The 24,488-nt window shown below is 38.4% G+C and overlaps 1 protein-coding gene and 1 pseudogene across 1 annotated transcript in view; one reads left to right on the top strand and one right to left on the bottom strand.

Moving 5' to 3' along the window:
- The window catches only part of RSPO2 (R-spondin 2), a 136,734-nt gene that overhangs the window by 63,248 nt on the left and 48,998 nt on the right, over positions 1 to 24,488 (top strand). Inside the window, exon 2 of the mRNA XM_015566169.1 lies at positions 11,657 to 11,845. Coding sequence (XP_015421655.1) covers positions 11,657 to 11,845 — 189 coding nt within the window. The remainder of the gene's footprint in view (positions 1 to 11,656; positions 11,846 to 24,488) is intronic.
- LOC102765059 lies at positions 9,677 to 10,853 on the bottom strand (annotated as a pseudogene).

Below are 24,488 nucleotides of genomic sequence, written 5' to 3'. Positions count from 1 at the left end.
TCGATCAGCTGCCTCCTGCACATCTCCCACCGAGGGTGTGCCCGCAACCCAGGTACATGCCCCTGACCGGAATCAAACCTCGGACCCTTCAGTCCGCAGGCTGACGCTCTATCCACTGAGCCAAACTGGTTTCGGCATGATTGTAATTTTTTAAATCAGGGCCTATACGTAGCTACTTTTTTGCATGTGTGTCTTGTCTTTCTACTTGAATTTGGGTATTAGCCTGTTTCTGAAGAATTTCTGAATTCCATTTAATTTATTTGAATTCTTATGCTCTCCTTGAGCTCCTCACTCTGGCACAGGCTAGGAGGTGACTGACTCTTGATCAGTGCATAGAACTGGCATGTCACAGTGTGATTTAGCGCCCCTCTGAGTGCTGAGCCCTGAGGATCAGGGCCTGATGGTGCAGATAGAAAGCACTGGAGCCTCTTGCATTGCAATTGATGTGCATTCAGAAGCTCTGGGGCATCTGTGGCTTTCACCACCAGATGTGCAACCTACATCTGCTTCAGCTGCTTACGTTTACGGTGAACTGTGTTGAAGGAACACTGCTTTGTCTCAAGGTAAAATGTGTTGAACCAAAGTTATTTTTCCTCTAATGTCTGTAATGTTGTTTGTTTTGGTACTTGCTTTCAATCTCCTCCAGGTTTTTTTATTTTTTTTTTAAGTTTTTATCCTGAAATTTCAAAAAATATATATTTTTATTGATTTCAGAGAGGAAGGGGGAGGGAGAATGAGATAGAGACATCAATGATGAGAGAGAATCATTGATCAGCTGGCTTTTGCATTCCACCTACTGGGGATGGAGCCTGCAATCTGGGCATGTTCCCTGACCGGGAATTGAACCACGACCTCCTGATTCATAGGTTGATGTTCAACCACTGAACCACACTGGCCAGGCCCTTGAATTTTTTAAATTTTATTTTTCTACTAGAGGCCTGATGCACGAAATTCGTGCAAGGACCTTGGCCCCCGCTGCCGTGGCAGCCACCCCTGCCTCGGTCCCCACCCATCGTGGTGGCCAAGGGCCTCTGCCGCCTCTGCTTCGGCCGCTGCCCGCCGTGGCTTTGTCCAGAAGGAAGGACGTCTGGTCTAATTAGCATATTATGCTTTTATTATTATAGATTACAGTTTACATTCAGTATTTATTTTGCATTGGTTATAGGCGTACAGCACAGTGGTATAACCAAATACTTCACAAAATGTTCCTTCTGATATTTCCAGTACCCGCCTGGCACCGTACGTACAATCTCCTCCAGTTTTGCAGACTGTCTTGGATGTTGATGATATGTGTGATTTGTTCAATGAAAAGCAGAATGTTTAGCTTGTTCTTGATAGATCTGTTGTGCCCTCAAGCAGACACATGTAAAACTCTATCCACATTTATTTTGCAACCATATCTTGGTTCGTCTTTCCTTGATCTACAATTATTGAGTATTCTGGGCTTCCCTGGGATATCTTAGTTAAATCAGACTTGAAGTTTTCTGCTTTCCCATGTTGTGTGCAAAGTATCCTGTCCAATGAGCCACTCTATGGCCATGGTTAATTGTGATTGTAAATGTATGTCTGAGGTGTGCCCATCTGTGAAGATTATGGCTCAAATGGTGTTGGCACTGCAGAGTAATTAATTAGAAGCGTATAATTATGATAATTTTCTTCATGTTTTAAAAAAATCTTTATTGAAAGTATTACATATGTCCCATTTTTTCTCCCATTAACCCCTTATAGCCCGCCCTTAACCCCCCCCCCCCTTTTCCTCCTCCCCCTGCCTCAGGCCTCCACCACCCTGTTGTCTGTGTCCATGGGTTATGCATATGTGCATACACATTCTTAGGTTGATCTTTACCCACCCACCCTCACCCTCCCTTCCTCTGAGATGCCACAGTCTGTTCCATGCTTCTATGTCTCTGGATCCATTTTGTTCAATAGTTTATTTTGTTCATTAGATTCCACATATGAGTGAGATCATGTCATACTTGTCTTTCTCTGACTGGCTTATTTCACTTAGCATAATACTCTCCAGGTCCCTCCATACTTCTTTTTTACTATTGCACATGTTTTGTTTTAGAAGATAGTAGCACTTCATGTGTTAAAAAATAAATCTGTGACTTTATTAACTCTCTTCCTTCATATTTTAAAATCTCCTAGTAGCTTAATTTGAGTTTCCGTAGGAGAAGCAAAATCATCCGATTAAAGACCTTTAATCCTGTTGTCATTAACAATATTCATTTCTAGAGATGATTTCCATATTTTGAGGGACTTGTAAATTTTTAGAAATATTATTTTCTCAAGGAATACATCTAGAGATAAGGATATTTTTCAGTCTTCATTCCTAATTAACATCTTTTAGGTGCGTAAAATGGTATTATTAACTAATAACATTTTCAAAAAACCAATCAATAATGGATTTTTTAAAAAATTTATCTTTATTGTTGAAAGTACCCCCCTCCCCCCCCCCCATTAGCTCCCTTCATCCACACCCTTGCCGCTCCCCCCCCGACCCAGGCCTTCACCACAATAATGGATTTTTCAAAGCTAGTACTTGGAGGTTAGTTTTGTAAGCTTTTTATCTAAAAGTATTATCTATTGAAGAACTTATGACAAAAGAAGAAAAGATTGAGAAAATAATTGTTTAATTATAAAAGTTCTATAATTTTGGAGTTTTTGGTACATTTATCCTTTTTATGCTCAAATTTTTTTCTAGATTAAATTCAGGTTGAGTCCTCTAAAACTTTAATGGACATGTAGAATTGTATCTCTGTTTATTAACATTGTTAATTTTAACATTTATTTTCTGTCTAGGGCATGATGGTGAACATCTAGAATGTTAAAATTTGTTTTTGGTATCAAAGATCAGATTACATGTTTTATAGTGATAGTTTCTATAAATACTTATAATTTAATATGAAACTAAGCAAAATGTCCTGAAATAGGAATTTCTCATTTTGGTCAAATCTTGTGTGGCTCAATTCATGGCCTTGATTGCTTAGTTGAGTTTGAGCGTGGTGGTCCACATGATTACAGGATTGTATTTTTACCCCAATGTTGCCAAGCTCTAGTGGGAGGATCTATGCCCAAGCTGATTTGTATAAGATCCAACATGCAAGTTCCTATTATTGGTGCCACAGATAGGGTTTTGGTTTTTAATTATAGGTCTTGAATTTAGAATTGGGCAGAGACAAACATTAGCAATTTTATGATAAGCTGGATCAGTGAAGTTCAGAGTGATTATTAATTTTTAAAAATCTGTTGAACTTGTAACGTTATCTAACCAGCAAATATGGAGTAAGGCTACAATGCCAGCTGCCCAGTGTTCAGTCCCATTATTTTCAATATGAGAAATCTGTGCCTTTTGTCAGGAATGGATGCCCTCACTTAGAAGGAATTTAGATTTCTTCTTTCTTGGCCAGGGCTAACTCCAGAAACAGGGGAGCACTTTTAAAAAGTGTTAGGATTATATTAGAAACAGATGGGCATGCAATACCTACACAGAATGCTCTATGGAATAACTGAATTTGATTTAACAAAGGGTCAATCTTAAAATACCAAGATTCATAAAACAAAAACGAACTCACTTTGCAATTTAAGAGGAGTCAAAAGTAAAAATTTCTACTAATGTCGTTTTTCTCTCGATGCTCTTGTTGGTGACATAGGTATTGTCACCTGGTTTCTGCCTCATCATTTGTCTTGCTTTCTATATCCACACATTCCTTTGGAAATATGCGTGGATTTGTGTTAATACCACTAAACATCATTTTGAGGATTTTTCATGTTTTGAGTGATATAGTTCATCTGTAGAATTTTGGGTGGGTCTAGTTTTAGAACAGTGTTTTGGTTGGAATGATGAGGCTCTGGGTCTCAGCAGGCTTTCGGGTAGGAAAAGTTGAAGCTTACAGAGAGAGCAAATAAACATGTCATCCGAGCTGGGAATTAAGATCTGTTTATTCACCTGCACACTTGAATTAAATCTCAAAGCAATAGGCAGAGCCATTTGACTTACTATGATCCTGACAAAATAAATTGCCTTGGTCATGTTTAAAGGTCTATTCTTGCCTGACTTTAGATACAGAGATTGGTGTAGTCACCATATTACAGATGAAGAAGTTTTTGTTAAATTGTTAAGTTATTGATTTACAGCAAGGAGGCTACAAGGGTACTAGACACTGGGCATAGTTAGTTAAACTAAAAAGTCTATTTGAGGTTTGGAGCATGAAGCTTCAAATTGCAAATCCTGCCCTTCAGCATTGAGGAGGAGCACTGTTAATGACTAAAGAAGACTGGGGGAGAGGAAGAGAGAGCACTTAGGTTGGGTGTGGCTCACGTCATGACGGTTTAAGAGAACGCCTCATCTGTAGGGTTATAAAGATATCTAAGATAGAGACTCAGGTAAGTATTCCCTAATTCATTTTCATTAAGCCAGTCAAGGTTCAAGTAAATAAAGCAATGCTTTTAATGATTTAAGAATACCTTTAAAAAATGTGAAGAACAATTTGTTGACTCGGAAAGCTTTGTGATCAAGATGAAAGTTGGCATCTGATACATAAAAACAGAACAGAACAAAAAGCCTTTGATTTGTGTTGATTCTCCTAGTTCTGTAATTCTCTGTTCTCCTATGGAGTGTGATTTATGGTGATAAAGAGCCTCTTGGGTTATCTTCTGAACTCAAAGTAAGTATGGTTTCAGCTTTAGATTGTGATGACTGTGGTCCAGAGAACCTTCGTAAACCTGCTGCTATGTATGTAGATCTTCCAAAGCCTCTCTTTACTTATGAAGCTAAGTTTGGGATTTGGGTAACCTTGATATTGACTTCTCAAATCTATAGTTAAACTGAAGATCAGAAAGCGGTCGGCAAACTCCTCCTAGACATGTTCCTACTTGAAGGCTTTCTCTTTCACAAAAGAGTCATAAATTACTTCTCCAAATGTCATGCCATGGGGTCTTTGTGCTTGAGGCGGGCTCTGTTCTTAGACAACCTTGAAAGTTACAATGAGTTGGGTTCTCCCCAGTTTCCATCTCCTCTGCTAAAGCCATTTCATCCATCATTTAGCGACTGGATATTCCCAGTTCTGTCCCTCTCACTCAGCGTTCTGCACCTACCCACTCCTCTCCCCAGTCTTACCCGTTTCTTACACAGAGAAGTTGAGCTGTATCCCAGTTTTTGAAACTTACAGTTCACTCCTTACATCCTGCTCAGAACACCAATAGCAATATTAGAATAAAACCTTTCAGAAGGCAGCTGGAGAGATTGTAGATAGTAGAGGCTATTTTCAGATAGTTGAAAATGCTCTATAAACAGACCATAATGATCTCAGAGTAAGGTGTAACAGAAACCCTTAAATAAGTATAAAAGCAGAAATAGAGTGTAGAGTAAAGTAGAGAGAGGTGGGTGGGGGTTGGGTTGCCCTAAGTCGATCTAAGTGAGAAAAGGAATAAGGGCCTGGTTATGAGACTAGTGAACTCACAAGGATAAAGGTTGGAATTAAGTAACTAGTAGGAGACATTATCATGAAAGCTAGAGGAGAAAGGAAATTTTCAGCAGTGACTCAAGCTACCAGAGTTGTGAGAACCAGGAACTGAGAATGGGGTCTTATTGAGGATTAGGAAAGTGGTTGTGGTCTTTGGAAATGCAGTGTTTGGGATAATTGATGGGTGGTCGTGGTAAGTAGAGGCAGCAGATAAAACCGATGCTTTAAAGAATATCAGAGTGATATTGATCTGGTTCATCACTATGAAAAGATGTTCACTACTTAACTGAAATTGAGCAAGTTATGTAAAGTCTGATCACAGTGATGAAAAAAATACAAATTATACATTGCATATATATGCATACATAATATAAAGGGTTATCTGGAAAGTTTGCCAAATTTTATTAGGAATTATTGTCGAGGAGGCGAGTTTTCATCTGAATGGATTATTTCTTCCTCCACTATGACAGATTTTAAAAATAAGGCAGTGAATGAGAAATAATTTGGGAAGGGTAAATAGGTTTGCAAGCAAGAGAATGTCCATGAAGTAGATTCAATATGCAGAGAAAATCAGTTGAACAATTGATAGAACAAAGTTTTGGGATACATGGGAAAAAGTAGATCTCAGTGGCCAATTCAAGATCTTTTATTCAATTGAGTTTATTGGGGTGACGTTGGTTCGCAAAACCATACAGGTTTCAATTGTACTACTCAATAAAACATCATTCGCACACTGCATCGAGTGCCATCGCCTCCGATCAATGATTCTCTCTCATCATTGATGTTTCTATCTCTCTTTTCCTCTCCCTTCCTCCCTAAAATCAAAACAAATATTTATAAAAAATAATAATATTGAATGTAAACTGTAGTTGAGCAGTACAAATTTTCAATAAAATTTTTAAAAATTAAAAATGTATTTTATCGGATTAATATTAGAAGTAAATAACATGATGGGAGAATTGGATGAAGGTGGTCAAAATATACAAACTTCCAGTTATAAGTACTTGGGATGTAATTAATATATAATGTGATGACTATAGTTAACACTGCTGTACAGTATATTTGAAAATTGTTAATAAAAGAGATCCTAAACAAAACTATATATATATATATTTTAATGGTCCTGATCCTGGTCCTGAGTGCCTTTATTGATCCCTTCCCTGGGAGGTAGACTAAGCCCTGGTTTTGGGATCTCCCTGGAAGAGAGGCTATAAGGCCAAATCAAGGTCAAAGGGGGGAGAGCATCTTATGAAACTGCAGTCTATATGGATTTGCTACAAGTAGCTAGAGGTAGATTGAATGTTGAATCCTTATAAGAAAAGGAAGTGTGTGGTATACAGTGTATTTTGTTGTATTGCTGCTAGTATGAATACTTATTGCTTGATATATTTTTTTAATGTAATAAAGATTATATGTAGAGCAAATAGAATGTAGTCTCAAAGCTAAAAGTTTCAATAATGGATGAGTTTTCTATTCCTTCTCTTATGTCTTTCTTTTGTAGGTTAACCCAATAAAATGAAGTCACTGTGACATTATAGATCTTGTTATATTTATGACCTTGCTTGGTATAGTAATAACTAAAATTATGTAAATTTTTTACATTTTAGAAATTATACTGGGATTTTAAGTTGTATCATTTCTGAATTTTATATCAGGACTAGAAACAGTATTTTGTTTCTTTTTCAATTACTAGGTGTAGTGAACTTCCTAAAGCTCATATATCAATTACCAGATGCTATTTCTACACTTACTTACTGGTAGTACTATCCACATAATCCCTCCAATAAGACCTTTCTGTTTTGTTTTGTGTGTGTGTGTTTTAAAAAACAACATAAAAATAAACATTAGGTGAGAATTCAATATAGTTTATGAATCTTCAAATGTAATGAAATTATAAGTAACTACATTATCGTTAAAGTTATTGTATATAACATATTGTATTATAATTTACTTATAAATTATACACATTATTTATAAAAATGCATAGGTCTTAAATGCACATTTTGCTGAGTTTTGCAAATACAGGATGGGGCAAAAGTAAGTTTAAAGTTCTTTATATGAGAAATAATACAATAGTGAATAAATAATGATACAAGAATAAACTGTTTTTTCTTTTACCTACTTTTTCCATAGCCTGTATACATGTTTTTTACCTATATCTAATCAAGATTAGAACATTTCCATTACCTCCTGCAGTGGGTAAAATAGTCCCCCAGCCCTTAATTCACGTCCACCTGGAACCTCAGAATGTGCCCTTATTTGAAGACAGTGGCTTTGCAAATATAGTGAAGGTAAAGATGAGTATGAGATCATACTAGGTCCAGGTGGGAAACAGGAAAGGATACATACAGTTATGTAGGGAAGGCACATGTGAAGATGGAGGCAGAGACTGGAATGATGCTGCCACAAGCCAAGGAATGCCCGGGGCCACCAGAAGAGGCAAGGAGTCCTTTCCGGGGGCCCTTGGAGGAATCTGTCCCTGCTGACACCTTGATTTCAGACTTCCAGTCTACAGGACCGAGAGAATAAATTCCTGTTGATGAAGCCGCACATTGTGGTAATTTGTGAAGGCAGCTTTAGCAAACTAATATACCTACCAAAAATCCCACCATAGCCCTTTCCAGTTAGTCCCCAATCCTCAAAGGCATTAGTCACCATGGATTAGCTTTATGGGCCCTTGATATCAATATAAATAGAATTATTAGAACAAACACTTATTTTTCCTTTTGGTCTGGCTTCTTTTGCTCCACAAAATGCATATGAATTTCATTATTTCATTTATGTTTGTGGTTATACTGATAGTTTAATCCTTTATATCATTAAAATTCATATTAAGAATACTAGAGGCCCGGTGCACAGATTTGTGCACTGGTGGGGGCGTGGCCTGCGGGGATTGGCCTCCTGTGGGAGCACCGCTTATCCTGACCAGCCAAGTGGTGCTGCGTTGTGCGTCTGCCCCCTGGTGGTCAGTGCACATCATAGCAACTGGTCGACCAGTCGTTCTAGTCATTCTGCCGTTCAGTCGCTGGGCTTTTCTATATATAGATACCACAATTTATCAAATGTTTACAGACATTTGGATTGTTACTTCCTACTCGTTTTTATACATTTATTATATCTGTAGCCATCCCTGGTTTATAAGTGATGCATTATTCTTTTTGTACTTGCTATTTGGAGTTTTAGCAAGTACATTTAATTTTACAAAGTTTAATTTATATTGGTCTTCCTCACTCATAATAACAGAAACTTTAAGTGCTTTAACTTTGGCTTCCCTCAAGTCTTCCATTCTATTGCTGTTGAATATAAAACATGTATTACTTTTAAACCCAGAGGCTTAATCATTGTTTTTGAAATTGATACTTTTATAGGTACACCACCATTTTTCTCAAGTGGTTTGATCATTATTGATTATTACAGTCTACTTCCTTCTGGGTTCCATTTTAGTTTCCCCAATGTATACAGCTTATTAGTCCTTTTAGTGAGAGTTTCTGATTAATAAGTTCTTTGCCTTTATTTTGGCCTCATTCTTCCACTATCATTTAACTGCTTATAGAATTATAGTTTGAGAATTTTCCCCCAGCCTGTTGCAGATAAGATTCCACTACCTACCTAACATTGTTTCTAATGAGGAGTCTCCTAAGAGTGAATTTTTATTCGTTTCTAGGTAATCTGTTCCCTCTGGTTTGATTTCCGTCTTTAAATATGAATAGGCTACGTTCAGACGCCAACTTACGTTTGCTGATCTGCCCAGAGCTCTGATTTTACCATTGAGTAATTCATGTATTTCTTTAATTCTGGAAACTAATTGGCCATGATCATTTTGAATATTATGTCTTATTCTCTTTATTTGATTTTGCAATACCAAGTAATCATGTTTTGGAGCTTTACCATTTTTTTTTCTTTCATGTGTCTCACCCTTTTTACATTTCTGCCTTTATTTTGTTGTGTGCTTCAGTTCTTTAAACATGTTTTCCAGTTAGCTCCCTCTCTTCTACTTTGCCATTTAATCTGTCAGCTCTAGAGTTTTCATCACTTTCTAATTTTTGCACATTATTTTATGATATTCTGTGATTTCCAGTCCTTATTTTATCTCTTCAAATATCCTAAAGATACTCATTTAAAAGTCTTTTTTAGATTGTTCTGTTATTTCTGACTCTTTTTTTTTTGCTGTTTGCCTAATAAGTTTATTGTCTCTCTGAAAAATCTTCGTAGAAAATTGTGATTTGGTTTATCAGCTCTCAGAAGCCCGTTCCTGAGCTCTGAGGAAGCTTGCTTTCTTCTGAGCTACCCGATCTTTCTTCTGGGCAAGAGACATTTTGGGATGGTTCCACCTCTTCTTTTTAATTTCTTTCTTAGGCTTCTTCTCATAGACTGGATTCTCTCATATAGCAGCATGAGCTTTCTTATACATCTCTTCCATCATGTCTGGAGTTATGTTGTTCTTTATGTATGGAGAGAACTGTTTCTTGTAAGCATCTTCATCTTCTTCCATTAGATAACGCATATAATCTGCAACATTTTGACCCATGATGTGCTTCCAATATAGTTCTGCATTGAATTCCTTGCTTTCTGAATCATAACCAAGGAATTGTTTGGTAATGTGGGAGATAGATAGGCCTCCATCCACAGCTCCCAAAAACTTTATTTCCAGTAGTAGTTCTGGCAAGCCCTGCATCCAAATAGCAGGTGAAGGCACCAGGTTGACCATCAATGCTTTCCACGCTGTATTCATGTCTAGTCACCTCCACCTGGCCTTCATAGAGCTTGCCCAGGCCAAACCTATTGAGAAGCCTGCAGGCCAGCAGCAGGCCAGTATAATACGCTGCAGCATAACTTGTCAGGCCAGCCTTCACACCATACTTTGGGAGTTCATGAGCATAAGCTGCACAAACTATCATATCTCCTTTTATACAAGCATAAGCAATATGACAGTGATATCTCTGTTGGTTACACGAACTATCATCCTGTATTTATTTTTATCCTGGACTACCAAGTGTTTCTGGGCATAGTAATCAGTTTTACCCTCTCATCATCTTCTGAATTTCACTTGGTATCTCTCAAAGTAGGCCTTATTATATTTTTTTAAATGCTCTGAAAGCTACTTTATTTATTTTTAATATATTTTATTGATTTTTTACAGAGAGGAAGGGAGAGGGATAGAGAGAAACATCGATGAGAGAGTAACATCGATGAGAGAGAAACATCGATCAGCTGCCTCCTGCACACTCCCTACTGGGGATGTGCCCACAACCCAGGTACATGCCCTTGACTGGAATCGAACCTGGGACCCTTGAGTCTGCAGGCCGACGCTCTATCCTCTGAGCCAAACCGGTTAGGGCAGTAGGCCTTATTCTTGACAACTTTCACAAACCCCATCCTGCAGAAGAGAGACCCATGGTCGCGGCTCACCACAGACCTGTAGGCCTAGCCTAACTCGTCTGACTCTTTAGGGGTGAAATCTCTCTCTCACCAAGACTGATGACTCTATCTCACAGCAGTTTGCCTGTATGTGTGACTTGTTCATTTTGTTAAGGTGGTTTTTCCATGAAAGCCCCAGGTCTCAGGATTGTAAAAAATTTAAGGTAGTTTCAGATTTCGTTCTTCTTCCTTTTCTCTTTTTTTGTGTGAGTTTATTAGATTTGGACAAGTTTATATGCTAACCTCTTGACTTGGGCGCTCCATACTACATCGATCATTTGGGCTTGGAGCCCACTCTTGGATGTCTTGCAGATGTGGGTACTTATTTCTCATGGGTTACATTTTCCCTCTTGTCTGCTCACCCTCGAAGTGCCCCTAATCCAGGGTTGGAATCTTCTTCTCTGGCCAGTTGGAGTGGGAGCTTCTAGGATTGTTTCATGGATAAACAGCCCTCACAACCCCAGCTCTTCATGTGCACATTTCTTGGTCTGGATTAAGGACCTTGCCATGAGGTCTTCCTCTGTCTGGTCTAACATCTCCACAAGCCAGTCAGTTTGAACTTCTGGGCACGACTCTGAGTTTCCTCTCTGTTTCTAACTTTGGCTGTGCACTAGTCATTTTCTTGGGAGTCGCAGAGGTTATTTTGTTTGAATTTTCTATGTGATGAAAATAAAGGAACAAGAGATACTTGTCTACACAGCATATCGTATTGACCAGCCTCATCCAATTTACACTTAAACATGCTTTCTGGTGTTTTTTTTTTTCTTTTACAGCTAGTTATGTATCAAATCCCACTTGCAAGGGTTGCTTGTCTTGTTCAAAGGACAATGGGTGCAGCCGATGTCAACAGAAGTTGTTCTTCTTTCTTCGAAGAGAAGGCATGCGCCAGTATGGAGAGTGCCTGCAGTCCTGCCCATCAGGCTACTATGGACACCGAGCCCCAGATATGAACAGATGTGCACGTGAGTAGTTGATTTTGGTCTACCCTCTTTTACTGTTTATGCAACTTAGGGAGGTTAAGTTGAAATTTTTTACTACAACAAGGATATATCTTTAATATGCAAATATTAATGAAATAATGTAAACTTCAAAATTGGGGTGAGGTAAGAACACTTTACATATATCTTTTGTGGAGAAATATATTGCACACACTTTTTAAAGATTATCTAAGTAATTATAACAGTCATCTCAATACATAAGCTGATTAGGCAGGTCTTTGTAAGGCTTATGGAGCATTTAATAAAAAGAAGAAAAGGAACTTAAATATCTTTTTTTTACTGGGAACATTTTTTCCAGTTTACCCCACAGTATTTGTAGCTTATTTTCCCTCTTTTGCCTGAGTTTGTAATACCTTATTTAGTCTAATGTTAATTTAATACATTCATTTTGAAGTTCTGTAAAGCACCATTACTGATAAAAGATATAACTAAAATATTTCATTTACTTTAAAGTATTCTAACTTTAACAAGTACAAAAGAAAGATTATTAAGAAATGGCATTTTTACATACTTATATGGGAATGCAGGTGCAATGTTTCATCTTTTAATCCAAAAGTCATTCATAGAATACTATAAAAATGGTATAAATTAGAGTTTAAAAAACTAATGAGATATCAAAGGAACATCCATTTCTTAAAGAAGTTCAAATTCTAGGGAATAGAGGGGATAAGGGGAACATGGAGTGAAATGAAAGGTGGGTAAGAAGTTTGATCATAATTTAATACACTGTGCTAATCAGCAGGCAACCAGTGTGCTATGGGAGTGACTTAATGATCTCCCATTAACACACTGTGTATATGACTATTAAACTAGCTGAGCTCTTTGGATAAGAAGAGAGTTTGAATTGTATCATCCAACTATAATATTATTTTGGACAGAGGCAGAACTAGTGGGGGGGAGGTTAAGTAGATTCTAGGAAGAGGGAACCACACAGGTAAAAATAATGTGTTCGGCATGTTGGTAAAGCACCTTGTCCTACATTGCTGGACCTTTGTTGTCCTTAGTCCCTGCTCATTAAATGTCTTGTGTGCCCTCAAATTACTATGACAAGCAAAAATGTCCCCAAACGTTTCCAGACACCTAGGAAAGCAGTACCATCTTTGAATGAGAACCATTGAGTAGTATGTGCTTAATGGGGAGTGTGGTTGGAATTGGGGATGGAAAGTGGAGTTTGAGTGCAATTAATAAAGGCCTTGAGTACCGTGAGAAGAGATCTGTATATTTTCAGAGGGTTCTGAGCCAGTAGTGGACTGAAGAAATTGTTTTATTTAAGATAATTCTGGCAGAAGTGAGGGAGATGAATGAATTGGAGAAGAATAGAAAGTAGAGGAAGGGTATTTTAACAATCAAGAATTGGAAATAGTGTTCTGATGAAATGTTTGTGGGTAACGAATTCCAGAGACTTTAAAAATAGTCAATGGAATATTACTCGGCCATTAAAAAAAAAAAAGGAAATTTTACCTTTTGCAACAGCATGGATGAACCTGGAGATAATTATGTAAACTGAAATAAGCCAGTCAGAGAGAGACAAATATCTTATAATCTCACTTATATATGGAATATAATGAACAAAATAAACTGATGAACAAAATAGAAACAAGGAACAGACTGACAACTGTCAGAGGAGAGGGGGGTTAGGGAGCTGGATGAAAGAAGGTGAAGAGATTAAGCAAAAAAACATGCATATCACATGAAGACACAGACAACAGAGTGGTGATAGCCAGAGAGAAAGCGGGTGGGGATAAGGTGAAGGTGGGCAAAGTGGGGGAATATGGGGACAGAAAGAGACTTTGCTTGGAGAGATGGACACACAGTGCAGTGTGAAGAAGATATTTTATTGAGTTGTACATTTGAAACCTATATGGTTTTGCAAACCAATGTCATCCCAATAAATTCAATTAAAAATAAAAGTAAATAAAATAAAAAATAGTCAATGGGACTTAGTAACTAATTTGACAGAGTGAAGAGAGAAAATTAAATTTGATCCTATGGTTTCTGGCTAAGGTGACTAAGTGAATAGTCTTGCCATCGGCAAAGATAGAAATATATAGGCTTAGAGAAAATTGGCACCTACTTCCATTTCATGAAATTGTTTTAGATTAATAACTAGAGGAGGCATAACTCCCAACAAGTATCAATAGACTGGCTAGTTTTTGGGTTTTTTAAATCCTCACCTGAGGATATTTTTCCATTGATTTCTTATAGAGAATGAAAGAGAGAGGGAAAGACAAAGAGAAATATTGATGTATGAGAAACACATTGATTGGTTGTCTCTTGTGCGTGCCCTGACCAGGGCTCAGGCCAGGGAGGATCCTGCAACCCAGGCATGTGCCCTTGACTGGAATGGAACTAAGACCCTTTGGTCCACAGGCTGATGCTCTATTCACTGAGCGAAACGGCTAGGGCTAGACTGGCTAATTTTTGCAAAGAATTACCTTATCCTTATGCTGTATGATTTGGGCTACCTAGTTGTCGAGAATGGGTTCATCTTAAAACGAATTCCTACTTAGATTGCTTTAGACCACTTTGGGGGGATTTGAGTCTACAAATATTCTGTTTTTTTTTTTTTTTTTATTCTGGACTTTTAGTGCACAAGGAAGATGAGGCAAGAATGTAAATAGCTCCTGAAATTTATCTCAAGTTCTAGGTCTAGCATTTTACATACTGTGTGTGAATGATAGGGTGACTATCTAATGTGCCACTCAACTTGGGACATTGGGGAGTGCAAGGTGCTGCTCTTAAAACTATGCATAGGGTGTAAGACAGAACAGTCTGGTCAAACTAATGCGGATGGTCAATCAACAATACTTATAGTGTATCATAGGGTCTTCCTTAGAGAGATGCTCCCATGTAGGGGTTAACAGGCACAGATTGGCTATGTTGATCCGTTTTCTCAGAAATGGAGAGGGAACAATGACCGAAAATCAGCCTTGAAAAGGTATCTGTGTGTGAGAATGGTTTGTCAGAGCTGTCCTTACTGTGAGTGAGGGCAACGAATGTCGCAGTTACTGACCAGGAGGAGATCATTACTCGTCTGGTACAAGCAAGAAGTGCTGGTTGACAAGACTCCTGTGAGGCCAAGTGAAAGGGGAAAACGATTTCTGCATTCTCAGTCTGTGACTTGGGATGACCCTGGTTCTTTCATGCTAATGATTCGCACTTTTTTTCATAGACACTTTGCGTATATTGTGTTGTTATTTGTATTGAGAGGAGGAGACAGATTTAAATTGGGAAAGCTGTCACGGACTGAGAACCTGAAATCATACCCACTTTTTGTTTTCTTAAGAGATCATTTCTCAACAGTAGAGAAGAAAATTATACTTCAATCAACAGTAGCCCTAAAAAAATCCTATACAGAGAGACTTGCTCATCTGTTTCCTAATCGCTAGAGTAAGATCCCAATTGTAAAGCAGCATCTTTCTTCCAAAAGAAGACTTAATGAAATGTTGGCTGAGGTTGGCTTCTTGGTACAAACAGAGGCATTGTGCGTGTGTGTGTGTGTGTGTGTGTGTGTGTGTGTGTGTGGTCTCTGATACTGTACATTAGGTGATTTTTCTCCATTTTTTATTTCTCATTCATTGATAAAGTAATTTATTTGAAAAAATTGAATTTTGAAAATTGTTATGCATATTTCTTATAGAAAGCTTAGAAAGTAATAGACTTTTAAAAAAGCAAAAATAAACAAAAACCCAACTTATGCAGAGAGGCCTTTTGATGGTTCCTCTCACAGCTGACTCTGGGCCACCAATCAGTTGGGTTTCCTAACTTACTCTTTGACGATGAGTGAATCTCATATTCTCTGAGCACCAGTAAAAACTCATCTATAAAATTTAGGGAGGCTATGAGATCATTGCTCTAACATTCTGTGATTTCTACGAATGCTTCTAGAAATTACTGCTATTTGCTATTCCAGACCAGCCCTTCTCAAACTCAAATTCCAGAAGGAAATGGCTATTCCAAAACTCTCTTAAGAACCCCATGTGATACTGGTAAACATTTACATGTTACTATTGAAAAGACAAGCTTAGAACCATTCAGGAACCTACCCAGGGACACACAGTATGACTCAAAGCTAAAAAGCGAATGCAGTTTCTTTCAGATTCCTGTTGCTTTAACCATACCACCCTGATGCTCTTGGAAAAAACAAAATAACAAAAACCACATTATTGGATAAGTTTAGAATGTATCTTTTTTGAGAGGTGGGCACACTTTGAAAGGGCATTTTCTCAAGCTAGTTTCTTCTCTAGAAAGAGACCTTGCCCTATAGGCCATGCTGCAGAAGGTACCAAAGAAAACATCTTTCCAATAGTTCTTAAAGGAGAGGATGTTTAGTTCAATTAATAAACACTTTTACCTTTCAACCTGTGTGTGAGTGTGTGCACGTGTGTGCATGTGTGTGTGTTTTCACAACCCTGTAAGTTGTGAAAACATCTTTCAGGCATGTAGACGTTTCCTTAAACTAATAAAAAAATTATGCACCTAGATCTGGAAGAGTCCTAATTGATTCTATTCCACCTGTCTCCCTCCCTTCTCCCCTGTTCCTGCCATTCCTGCCCCCAAGAAATTTGCATATTGAGGTTTATAATGGAAATAATTCTTCAAAGTCACACAATGAATCAGTAGCAGGGTGTCCTCAAAGTCTGGGACTCCAACAGAATAGTCTTTGGGGGCGGAGGGAGCATTATACTGTTCTTTAAAAATCAAACCATGTGATATAGATAAAACTATTATGCACAGTTCCAAACCTAGTATTAGACAAATCTCAATGTTTCTTTGACTATTTCTTTTTCCTTAAATGAATGGTCAGTTTAAGTATTTTAAATCCCATCAAGGGATTTAATACAGATTTTATCTTCAAACAGAGAAATCAATTTGTGGTAGATGACATCTTTAAAAGAACACTGGGTTGGAAGGAACTTTGGGCTTTGATTTGAGCTCTGACAGTAACTAGCTTTGTGAGCTTAGACAAATTACCTAACACACTCTGGAATAATAAGTAACATTTAAGCAGCATAATAGTTCTAGTAACTCTCATGAGTCTGTAAAAAAAATCTCTAGAGAGCCCTAGCCGGTGTGGCTCATTTGGTTGGGTGTCGTCCCATGCACTTAAAGGTTGCTGGTTCGTTTTCAAGTCAGGACCGGTGCTGGGGTTGCATGCTTGATCCGCAGTGGGGTGCGTGCAGGAGGCAGCCTATCAATGTTTCACTCTCATATCAATGTTTCTCTCTCCCTTTCCCTTCATCTTTCTCTAAAAACCGATATTACTCAAGAGAGTAATATCTGCTGTTGGCAGTTACCTCTTTCATATTGATCTCTTTGTGACTTTATATGGATTTTTAGATCTAGTTTCTGCAGTGTTCAGTCTCTCCCTCCAACTCTCATCTCTATTTCATTTACAGTTAAGGAATATGCATAGTTTTTGTTTCTTAGAGATGAAAAATGAGACATAAGAGCTTCAATGTAGTATATAATAAATTGATGCCTAAACTGGAAATGGAGCTCTTCATAATCTAAAGTATTTTTATTTGTAACAAAATCATGCAGTTGCATTAAAATGTACAAGGTGGACTCTTTTTCAGTGTTTATTCTAAACTGATAGAAATTTAAGTATGAAATTCGTTAGTCATTCAGCAGATAGATTATCACCTGTGTGATGGACCCGTGAATATAGAACAGAAGACATTCTGTTTTCTTTATGGGAACCCCCTTTAATGGGGAGGGGGGAAGTTTAATGAACATAGTAACCTCAAGGACAGGAGAAGTGCTGACACAGTATCGTGGTGCAGGGAGGCCATGGGGAGGTCAGAGGAAACTAGCATGGATAGGATGAAAGGCACATGTGGAGGTGAAGCTAAGGCAATGGGTGGGTGTGTCTAACAAGAAGGATCTTCTGTTTTAAAATCCAGGGTTTGATCTCAATCTGGAAGTGACAGGGAGCCACTGAAGGTTTTTAAAGCAGGGAAATGACAAGACTGGTTTGTGCTTTTGAAAGATGGCAGAGTCACTAAGCCTCCCTAAGCTTAAATGCTACCATTTCATATTTTCAGAATGAAACCCTTTTCTTTTTTTCCTATTCCCTTCAATGTGCCTCATGCATTTCAATCATCCTCTAGTTTAGGGGCAGCAAACCAAGACTAGTGGCCATAACCTCGCCTGCCCCCACGTTTACGTTGGGCCCTTGAGCTAATGAATAGATTTTAGGTTTTTAACTGGCCTGGGGGTGGGGGGGAGAAATCAAAGGAAGAACAATATTTTGCAGCACATACAAATACTATTAACTTCAAATTTCAATGTTCATAAATAAAGTTTTATTGGAAATAGCCCCATAGTCATCTGTACATTGTCTACGGCTGCTTTTGTTCTACAGCAGACCAGAGTCGTTGAGACAGATCCTATGGCCCAGAAGCCTAAAATATTTACTATCTGGTCTCTTACGGGAAGAGTTGGCTGACTCCTGCTCTCGCCTATTTGGCGTGCGAAGGGATTAAGAGATTCTTTTTGTTTTCCTTGGGTAGAGGTTGTGTGGAGGGCAGGGCATATGTTAGCTTACGTATGCTTTTCCATTGGGTTGGAGAGCTCTGCTTTCTCTAATGTTTGAAAAAATGCAACTAAGACGCAAGTCTGGTTTATGAAAGTGCTCTGCTCCCGTCGAATGTGAAAGGGCGAGAAGTCACCAAAAAAGGAAAAGCACAAGGAGTAACCGGGACGAGAGAGCAGCTACTGGCAGGGATTAAACATCTGATAAGAGATATTAATTTGGTTTGTAATTTTAAGACCATTTTTATTGTTATCATATTCCTTTCCTACTTTGTTTTGAAGTAGCTTGTCCTCCTCTTTCACCCCCTTTAAATGGGAAAAAGAAAAGTCCCTCTAAAACACCTACTCCTGAAGCCCCAGCAGATGTGTCCAAGTTTTAATTTCGGTTGTTTTGAGAATGATTTCAAATATGCATCACTTGAATACATGAGAAATGAAGCCAGCATTTTTATAGTTCTTCATTACTTGGCCACACAATTTTGCACAAACCTCAATATTTCTTCAGATTTTTTTCTGTGCGTGGGTGGGCAGGCTCTCATTTTTAAACATTCAACTATTGCAGTGAAGCTACCAGCAACATATTTCATAAATTTGAATTTGGGGTTTTTATTTTAATGAACTGTTGTAACGCGAAGTAAAAATGAGTCAGGAGGAAAAAAAAATATTTTTGACAGTGTATATAACCTCAGAGGTTGAAATAAAGGGCACTTTGGGCATATAAGATAGAACTTAATAGCCATCTGAAAAACAACATGTAAATTTCTGGATGGAGTCCATTCATCTTGCCTAATTGCAATTTGGAAATGAAAGTCACTGCCAAGGCCAGGTTCGTGCCATCCTGTGGTCATGGCCCCAATGGCCATGACAGACACCTTTAGTGCACGTTATGAACCCAACAGCTTTCTGGTGCTCAGAAAGGGGCCCTGCACATTTCAAACGGTATCTGTTGAAGGGTAGGCTTATTGGGCTCTAGGGAGTGATACACATTTTAGGTGGCACCTTTTACCTAGTCTTTTGTTCTCATCTTTAATTTGATACTCCGAACCTTCGTCTGATATAGGTAGGTCAGGCATTTTGCCCCCTATCTGGCGGTAAAGGGAATAGGGCACACAGAGGATGTAATTCCCCACCTCCGCCTCTACCCCGAGATCTAAAATTGCATTTAGATCTCAGTTTTTCTAAATCCTGGTTCCTAATTTTGAAGTAGATGACTTTCCATGCAGGTAGTCAACAAATGATTGTAGTCAGTTTGTTTAGCTGCATGACCAAAACAAGGGCAGAGATCATTTACTACAGATAATGACTTTTTTTGAGTACTATAAATATATATTATAGGATTATATATTTTAATAATTATATTATGTGTAAAATTACATTTTATTTGTTAAAAATTATTACATATTATTGCAAAGAATGTAATTTTTTAGATTTTAGGTCATAGTTTTCATCAGTCCCAACTCTAATGGGATTACTGCCATAGTACATATTAGAAATACATGAATTTGTTAACATAAAGCTTAAAAACTGTATTTTGGTATATTTATAAATCATTGGGAGTTTTGAAAAGGAAGTTTAAACAGCATTATTTGAAGTTTTTAGAGAAACCTAAAAATATTTAAGCAGTTTTATGAAACCTCATATGAAGTTTAGCACAGTCTAGTACTTTCGATGTGAAAAAAATTGCTCCAGGTCTAATTTCATGTCTTTTGGAACAACCTGCTGCTTCATTTCTGTTCAGATGTTAGTACACACTGAGCAGAGAACCGTGTAGAGTTTTCCAGGGGTGGTCTTGATGCTCTCGATTTTTGTACTGGTAACTGCCCTTGAAGACGAAATGCCCCGGGGGAGGCGAGGGTGAGCATCTGCCTCATTCTGAATGGAGATGCTTGTAGTCTGACAATGAAGGGCAGCTGAGGAGCAATCTGCAGCCAGGCGACCAGGGTGTGCCCTTGCAGCCTGCGGCCCACCGCCTGGTGACCAAGAAATAACAGAAAGGGATTCCTTGGTGTGTATTTTCACAGCTGGGCTTAACAAAGGTTGATTTTTCTCTGTTTTGTAATTAGGGTGTTAGTTTTTTGTTTATACGATTGGCCATGCTGAGATATTCAATTAAGAGATGGTTCTTGTCATCTAGATCTTGGTGGTAAGATAAACAAAACGAACTCTGCCAGTGTGCCAAGACCATCCGTGCTGTGGGACCACAGGCCGAAGGGATGATGGCGGACCTGTGGCTTCTCTCAGTTTTCATCTCAACTCAGCTTGTGGGCTCTACTGATTCATGTAACTCCTTTCCCCACGACTGTTTCCTCTTAGTGTTGAGGCTCTGGGCGCCTTTCCTTACCTTCATGCTCTTCCTGCTTCCAGGAAGCTTCATTTCCTGAAAACAAGGACTCCCCAGCTCACTCTGTGCGCACTTCATAGTCACATTGTCATCTCATTGCCTGCCTGGGACGGTTCCCGATAGTGGCCTGAGGATGCTGGTGTGCTTTTCCACTGGGCCTTTAGTTGTCCATCGTGATGCCTGGCTCCCAGTGGCTTTGACTTGTTGAAGTGAGGGAACACACCACGTACCATCTTTGTCATGTTCCTCCCAGGTTCAAGAATTTTACAATAGTGAAAGCAAGCCCTAATCTTGAACCGAACTTCACTTTTACTGTTACTTAAATACTGAAAACCATACAACGTACAAATAACTTATAATCGTACTTCCTTTTTTGAAACTACACATGAAGTGAAAATCCCTGCCCACAGCCACCTAAGCCGAAGTAACCATCCCCTCCACGTAACCATCCCCTCCACGTAACCATCCCTTCCACGTAACCTCCAGTTCATCCCGGCCTCTCTTCCTGGGGTCCATCACATGCGTGTGACATCTCTTCATTGCCTCGTTATGCCTGCTTGTCATGGCCAGATCTCTGTCTTTCTAACACCTGCTCAGCGGAGGCTCCAACTTCCGTAGCACAGATTACCTGGCACCCTTCAGTGTGGACATTCTCCATTACAATTGCTTTCCATTTGGGTGTTTTCCATTCTAAATAGGTATTTCACTGTTTGTTCCTCCGATAAGATTTACAGCAACCAACCAACTTTTCTTTTTAAAGATATTTACAGTGCATGTGTAAGCAATCTCAAACCAAGCATTCAAATGGGCCCGAAAATGCCATAAAGGAATTGCATTTTTAAGTGGCATGCACGTGAGTGCACTTGGCAAGCATTCCAACCCCACCACGTGCCCGGCTCTGTGTTAGAAACAAGGAATTCACAGACTGAAAACAAAATAAAGAAAAGTAATGGCTGAACAGAAGTGACTGCGTCTTCCCTGCCCCTGAGGTACCCAGTGGGTATCTACTGCGCTATGGGCAAGGCCCTGGAAGTGCTCATGGCCCCCTGCCTTTGGCGTTCGCACCTCCAGGACAGGGAATGGGTCTTATAATTTTATGTTCTCGGGGTCTGGCACAGTGCTACATTTTTGGAGAATGTTTGGAATGAACTGTTGAACTGTGCTACAGTATAATTTGAAAATGTTATAATGGAGCCTGTATGGATACTGTGGGAGGCCGGGAGAAGGGGTGCCCAGTCTATTTTTTCTCCCCTTGGCCAGAGTAAACCCCTCTTGCCAAAGGACAGCCCCGTCAGACTGCATTTGGAGGCAGTTTCACTTGGACAGTAATTTTATTCAAACCGATATTGGCAGTCCTCATTTCGCGGATTGCATTTTTGAGGAGGCATGTAATTTAGAAGCATGTAAGTTGGCTGAACCAGGGTCTTATATTTCTGAGTGAGGACTTAAAGCCCAGATTTTTATAGAAAAGACCTATGTTTGGTAAACTTTGATATACCTGTTTTTTTTACACAGTATAAAATTTTCTAAGGTTTATCAGTCTATTAAATGATCCCACTGGTATTTTAAAACTCATTTATTTATAAAGTTGACATAGAGATTTTTCTGAAATGTAATACAGTTGTTGTTTCTGAGAAGAAGGCCTGCTATGCCATTAAAGTAAGGAAGGGCATTTCTGTATGCTCTTTGAAACCTTCTGTGTTGTTTAGAATTTTTATTTATAATGAGAATGTTTTACCTTTATGTTAAGAATGAGTTACTAGAGTAGATTTAAATCCGAATTACCTAAGGATAACAAGCTTAAGCAGTGTTGGGTAGAGTAGCTGGGGTGAGGGGAGCTCTGTAGCCCCACAAATAGTGGTTTTCTCCGAAGCAGAAGGGGTAGTTTCTGGAGAAATGGCGGAAGAGGGCAGGGGGTTGTGGGTGGGCATGGAGCAGTGAGGAAGGTTTCAGACATGGAGGCATGTGCAGATGTCGATCTCCAGGGTAGTGGTTTATACAGTTGCTCACTTTAAAATGCTTTCAGCTCATAGGAGTCTGCGCCTAGATGAGTCGAGTCAGTTCAGGCCACTGAATGTACGGGCTGCGGGCGTTGGTTTTATGTTGTGGCAAAGAGGGTCTGAGACCAGGAAGGCCAGCAGAGCTTCCGGTGATGTTGGGACTTGACACCAATCAAAGCTTTTGTTTAAATGCTTTACTGAACAAAAAATAATTTAGTTCTTTTCCTTATGATTTGAGTGAAGGAAAAGTGCCATGACTATATGAAAACAAAGGCTACTGTCAAGAGTTGGTCAAATGATTGTGTAATTTGAAGGCTAAAGCAAGGTTCAGCATTACCAAAGAATGGGTGTAATTTCATGCACCCAAATCTAAAAGAAAAATTTGGGATGGGATAATATTTCTTCATTCTTACCTTGAAATCAAAAGAATTTATTTTAGAATGCTAATAAAGTTTTATATCCTGTTAATTCAAGTAGGTCACCAATGTATGTTGCAATAACTTTGGTTTGCTTTAATACTATATGCATTACAATGATAAACGATTCATGTAATTCAGAAATACATAATTTTAACATATTTCAAAATTCTACCACCCTTTCCCAAATTAAATTCTCCAAGCTATTCATACCCCACCATGCACACGTGGTTTTATTATATTATCCACTAGATATCGTAAAACTTGGTTTCTTCACTTAACTATTGATCTTCACGTTTACAGTCACTGCTTATAATTCATCTCATGCTTTTTCATGGTTGCCATATTCAACAATTTGAACGCATCAGATTTTTGTTCTACTTAAATTTTAGGACAAACAATTAAGCTTTCTTCTAGCAGGATTTGTGCCTGAAGAAGTCCTAAGGGACTTGACAGAGAATGATAGGTATTTCAGAAATTCCACGTTCTGTGTACTGGTAGTAGGAACGCGAACAAAATGAGGAAAGGGAGTTACAGGTAACAATAAAGACCAGCAAAGGACGTTGTAAAATTAATTCCAAATGCTTATTGCTATAACTTTTTGGCCAAAAAGCTTAATGGTGCAGGTCATGTTTTAAAGAAAAATCAGACTTTCTAGATAACAATTGATTTATGAAGTGTATATTCCCTTTTTAAAAAAATAGAAATGCTTTGTTCTTTTTCATCCTTTAGTTCTGTTGTATCTTTGGAATGTTTATCATTATTTCTCAGGAAATAATTCTGCTAACAGGAAGGGCTGCTTGCTTTAAAAGAATAAAAAAGAAAGTAGCAAGAAAACCAGCAATTTGTGGACGTGATGGTCATGTATTTTCACCATGATTAAGAAGCGACTGACCAGCTATCGACCACTGTTTGTTAAAATATACGTTACAGCTTTTAAGACTACAAATGAACCTTTTATGGGGTGATAAAGTGTCCCGTGCCCAACCATCCTCCCCCAAAAAAGCAATACTATAATTTGACTATGGACTTTCACCCACACATAGTTGGCTTTCCAGTTATAAATATGGTAACATTTTAGAAGTTGAATTAACTGCTTCATGGTGGTCATTTAATATATGAAGAGCTGTTTAGACTCAATATTGAAAGGTGAAGAGTTAACATTTTCTTTTTATAGGTCTAGAAACTGTAATTATAATTTATTTTAATGAAATATATATATATACATATATATATGTATATATATATATATTCGCCTTTAATTCAACTTTCTGGCTTTATTTTCTCAATTTTCAAAATTTTAATATTCAGTG

Source organism: Myotis davidii, unplaced genomic scaffold, assembly GCF_000327345.1.
Source record: "Myotis davidii unplaced genomic scaffold, ASM32734v1 scaffold1012, whole genome shotgun sequence".
Taxonomy (NCBI): Eukaryota; Metazoa; Chordata; class Mammalia; order Chiroptera; family Vespertilionidae; genus Myotis; species Myotis davidii.
Note: the sequence above shows the minus strand (reverse complement) of the source record. Positions and strands in the feature narration are given on the sequence as shown.